This window comes from Mus pahari, chromosome 6 (genome assembly GCF_900095145.1).
Source record: "Mus pahari chromosome 6, PAHARI_EIJ_v1.1, whole genome shotgun sequence".
NCBI classification, from domain to species: Eukaryota; Metazoa; Chordata; class Mammalia; order Rodentia; family Muridae; genus Mus; species Mus pahari.
Genome location: NC_034595.1, coordinates 92,449,435 through 92,454,253, shown reverse-complemented (window position 1 = coordinate 92,454,253; position 4,819 = coordinate 92,449,435). Strand labels below are relative to the sequence as shown.

Genomic DNA, 4,819 nt, shown 5'->3' with positions numbered 1-4,819 from the left:
TATAGCCCTGGCTGTCCTTGGACTCACTCTGTAGACCAGGCTGGCCTCGAACTCAGAAATCCGCCTGCCTCTGCCTCCCGAGTTCTGGGATTATAGACTCAAGTCTCTTGTCACATATTTAAAAGGTATTTTGTTTGTATGGGAAGAACCATTTAAATTTCTATTAAACTTTCCCCTAAATTACAAAAGACCCAAACTGTTCCCTCAGCTTACTGGTGTCTGTCTGTCTCTGTCTGTCTGTCTCTCTGTGTGTGAGATTGGTCAAGTGTGCACTTGTACACCATGATGGAGGACAGCCTTCTGGAGTCTGTTTTCTACTTGTGTCCTGTGGTTCTTGGGTTGAATTCAGGCGTGTCCCCAGCCTGGGCCAGCTTCACCTGCCAGCCATCTTACTGGTCCTTGTCAACCAGTTGCTACAAATAGTTTGTTCACCTATACAAGAGTTTTCTGACAAGGCAGACTTTAATACTGTGTTTCATTTTTAAGAAGCAGTAACTTAAATCATCCTAGGACTGGAAGAGATCTGCTTTCTGGTAATGTTAGCCTTTTGGGGGGAGGTGAAACCACAGTTGTCGATTGTCAGCACATTGATGCTGTGCCTGCCTCTCTGACATCCCTGTGAAAAGCACACGAAAGGCTGGTTCCATTCCCAGCGCTGTGCAGACATTTATGGTGGCAGTGAGTGCCCGGGAGTCCAGCCCTCAGATCCTGCATAGGCAGGAGTGTTACAAGCCTTTCCCCCACCCCCAAAAGGAAGCACAGGAAGTCCAGTTATTGGGCTGGTGAGATGGCTGAGTGGGTAAAGGGTAATAGTGCGCCCCCGTGCAGGCCTGAGTCTGAGTTTATCCTCAGAACGCACACCGTGCACAGAGGAAAACCAACTCTGACCATCACCTGCCCACTGTAGCGTGTGTGCCTGCACGAATATAAAACTGAATAAGGAGAAAACTGTCATGGTGAAGTACAGACTATCTCATGAGTTCTAGAACCTGCCATGAAGCCAGTCTGTCCTCTTAGCTCTCTCTCTTCCTGACTGTCCCCTGAGTGTTGGAACCGCCGTCATGAGCCACCACGTCTCACTTCAGTGTTTTAAAACCATTTTGATTCTATTTTAGGTTTAATAATCTTTCTTATAATGCAAGGATTACTGAGAACTTTTGAGGAATTCATTCTAGCTAAGTGTTCTTGACAGGGTAAGGATAGTTTCAGGAAATACAAATGAGAGTAATAATGATTGTTTCAGAGCATATACAAATGAGCTTTAACAATCTGTGAGGTAGTGTATGTGTGTTTTAAATGAGAGTTATTCAAATAGCCATTTTGGGGACCAGGGAGATAACTTAGTTTTGTAAAATGCTTACCGTTCAAACATGAAGACCTGAATGTGTTCAGTCCTGGCCTCCTCACCAGAGCTAGCCACTCTCCTGTAATCTCATTGCTGGGATCACAGCTCGCCAGATCAAGTTCAGTGAGATCCCCTACCTCAGATGCAAGGAGGTAGAGCGAGAAACTTGACTTGGGTCTCTGCTTCTCCACACAATAAGCATATAGAAGCAGGTACTCCAACAGAAAGCTTTGTAGGTCGTATCGTGTGTGTGTGTGTGTGTGTGTGTGTGTGTGTGTGTGTATAAATTATCCTAAAAGAACACATTTTGTAAAATTATTAATTACTCTTTGGAAAATTATCGATATAAATAACTTTACTTCTTCCCCCCGCCCCCCAGATATGGCCGCGTGGAAAGTGTCAAGATTCTCCCCAAGCGGGGTTCTGAAGGAGGAGTGGCTGCCTTTGTGGATTTTGTGGACATCAAAAGTGCACAGAAAGCTCACAACTCCGTCAACAAAATGGGAGACCGAGACCTCCGCACGGATTATAATGAGCCAGGAACTATTCCGAGTGCTGCCCGGGGACTGGACGAGACAATTTCCATAGCGTCTCGTAGTAGAGAGGTTTCTGGGTTCAGAGGAAGTGGTGGAGGGCCTGCTTATGGTCCCCCACCATCACTTCATGCACGAGAAGGACGCTATGAGCGGAGACTCGATGGGTAAGTTCCAAGGTTTCGGTAGGCAGGTATTTTGTATTTGATGTGGTGAGAAACAGAAACTCGTATTTAGGGGCCCCAGATGGATTTAAAGTTTTGGGCATTTTCAATGTTTCCTGTTTTGGGTTGGAAACGGAAGTTATTTCTATCCCAGTGGCTGCTACCTCACTGAATCGTAGAGGATATTTCCTACAGCAGATTGGATATCTAATGGGAGATCACATGACAGAAGAGTGCCTGTAGAGCTTCAGTTTTGGGGTTACCTGGCTTCTAGAAGGACGTGTCCTCCTTTTGGATATTATCAAGGCCTTCCTTGGATATATCCTTACTACCAGATGGAGCTATTTGGCTGCCGGTTTTGTCTTCGGGCTATTTGGAATATATCCGGAGTCTCAGAGCCTACAAAGCTTGTAGAAGCTGATAAGCACCTCTCGGTTTTCAGTATGTGACGTCTACAAACAGATTGGATTGTCACAGAGTATCTCGCAGATCATTGATTCCCTCACTTGGATGCTACAAACGATATGCCAGCGTGGAGTGGAAATGTGTGCGTGGGTGAGGAGGAACGCAGGCTACCCTCGATTCCCATTTTGGATCTACTCACTTTCCGTGGAATTACACTTGATGGAATTGGGGAAACTGAGGCAATGGACATTTATAAATGCTGGATATAGCCGCTTCTAACTGCTGGGATGTATGGGATGCTATGAGCTCAAGACTCCAGTAGCCGAGGGGAAAAGGATTACTGTTGCTTCTCAAGCAGGTGACCGCCCTGCTGAGGGAACTTTAGCTTTGGACTGTACGACCGACCAGTTGTGGATACAGCAGTCAGACTGTCTGGGCTGGATGTCTATACAGTGAACAGTTCCCAGCAACTTTGTTCCTCATTGGTTGGAATTATAGAGAAATTTTCCTCGTTTCCATCTGCCTGGCTCCTCTTTAGAGATGCAGATTTTTATGAATGTGGATCAATTTATAATTGTCTACTATCTCAAGAAAGAAGTCTGGGGGTTTAAGAGTTACAGTTTGTTTGGGACTCCTTGCTTCCTGTGGAATTCTTTGTCTGGTCACTAAGATCTTTTCCTTGTGGTTCATCTAAATATCATTTGACACCCTTGCCCACTGAGAAGGTGGATTACCCCTGTAAGAGGGGCCAAAATGGGGGAAGTTATGGTCACAGTTCTCTCCCTAGATTTAATTGGGATTATAGGTCGTGTTTCCACAGTTGGAAAAGGTTGGTATGTCCTGACCTGTGTATATTAGCCCCTCTTCTAACCCAAGTCATACTTTCTCCTCCCCACTAACTCTAGATGCATTTAGTACTAATAAATGAATCCGAGACTAGCAGTTAGATTTCAGCTCTGCTCCTCCCGTGCCTGCCTCTGTGTTTCCCTAATGGATAAGAACTGCACATAGTTGTGAAATACCAGCTGTAGCAGTAACTGCCTAGAAATGCTGCTTATTGCTTCTGTTATATCATTAATTATGGCTTCACCAATTAACACTTGGTAGTGTGCAGAAACAAACGTTTTCTTGTACATATCAAAGGAACCTTCTTGTTAGACATTGAAATAGTCAAATTTTGGAATTACAGTTAATGAAAAAGGAAAATAATGTCATTTAATACACTTAAGAAGGAAATATATTACTTACACACACACTCTTAACCAGCCTAGAAGTTTTCCCATGATAGCAGCAGCAGAAGCCAAGGTAGCTGACTGCGCGTCTGAGGAGATAGCTCCCCCATGAGATGCTTTCCAGGCCACCACAGAGACTGAGCTCAGGTCCCAGTCCCCAGGAAATGCCTGGCACAGTGATTGGCACTGTCACCCTCACTGTCACCCTCAGGAGCTGAGACAGGGCACCTCTGAGGTTTATTTGCCAGTTGCCTACCTCAGTTGGTTGGCACCAGGTTAAGTGAGAAACCTTCAAAAATAAAGTCTATGTTGGGTGTAGTGATCTACATACACCTTTAATCCCGGCACTGGAGGCAGAGGCAGGTGAATGTCTCTGAGTTTGAGGCCAGCCTAATCTATACAGCCTAATCTATCCCAGATCTTAGAAAGTGTGAATAAAAAAATGAGGTTTAAAATGATCAAGGAAGACACCCAGTTTGTCCTCCATATGGTCTTGGATATGCGCAGATGTACATGCATGCACAGACATACGCATGCACGCAGCCTGGGCCAGTAGAGTTAGTACTGAGCGAACTGGAAGATGAAAATGAGTTCTGATGCAGATGCTGGAAGCCTAGGGGTGGACTGAGAAGATGATCTTAGCTGTCACAGAACTTGGAATCTAGCCTTGTTGGAGAGATTGTAATTCTTTATCTTTCATGATTCTTTATTTCTCTTTCTTTCTTTCTTTCTTTCTTTCTTTCTTTCTTTCTTTCTTTCTTTCTTTCTTTCTTTCTTTCTTTCTTATTTTTTTTATTATATGTAAGTACACTGTAGCTGTCTTCAGACACTCCAGAAGAGGGCAACAGATCCCATTACAGATGGTTGTGAGCCACCATGTGGTTGCTGGGATTTGAACTCAGGACCTTCAGAAGAACAGTCGATGCTCTTAACTGCTGAGCCATCTCATCAGCCCATGATTCTTTATTTCTTTGATAGAATATTATTGATAGAAGTTGAGATTGCAGAGACGTTCCAGTGGTCTGTGCCCTCAGAATAGACCACTTAGAGTTTCTTAAGAGTAGGGTCTGTCTGTCCTTCCTTCCTTCCTTCCTTCCTTCCTTCCTTCCTTCCTTCCTTCCTTCCTTCCTCCCCCCCCCC

General features: G+C 44.6%; 1 protein-coding gene across 1 annotated transcript in view; it reads left to right on the top strand.

The window, feature by feature from the left end:
• Positions 1-4,819, top strand: part of Spen (spen family transcriptional repressor) — a 66,943-nt gene that overhangs the window by 14,026 nt on the left and 48,098 nt on the right. Inside the window, exon 2 of the mRNA XM_021201313.2 lies at positions 1,725-2,045. Coding sequence (XP_021056972.1) covers positions 1,725-2,045 — 321 coding nt within the window. The remainder of the gene's footprint in view (positions 1-1,724; positions 2,046-4,819) is intronic.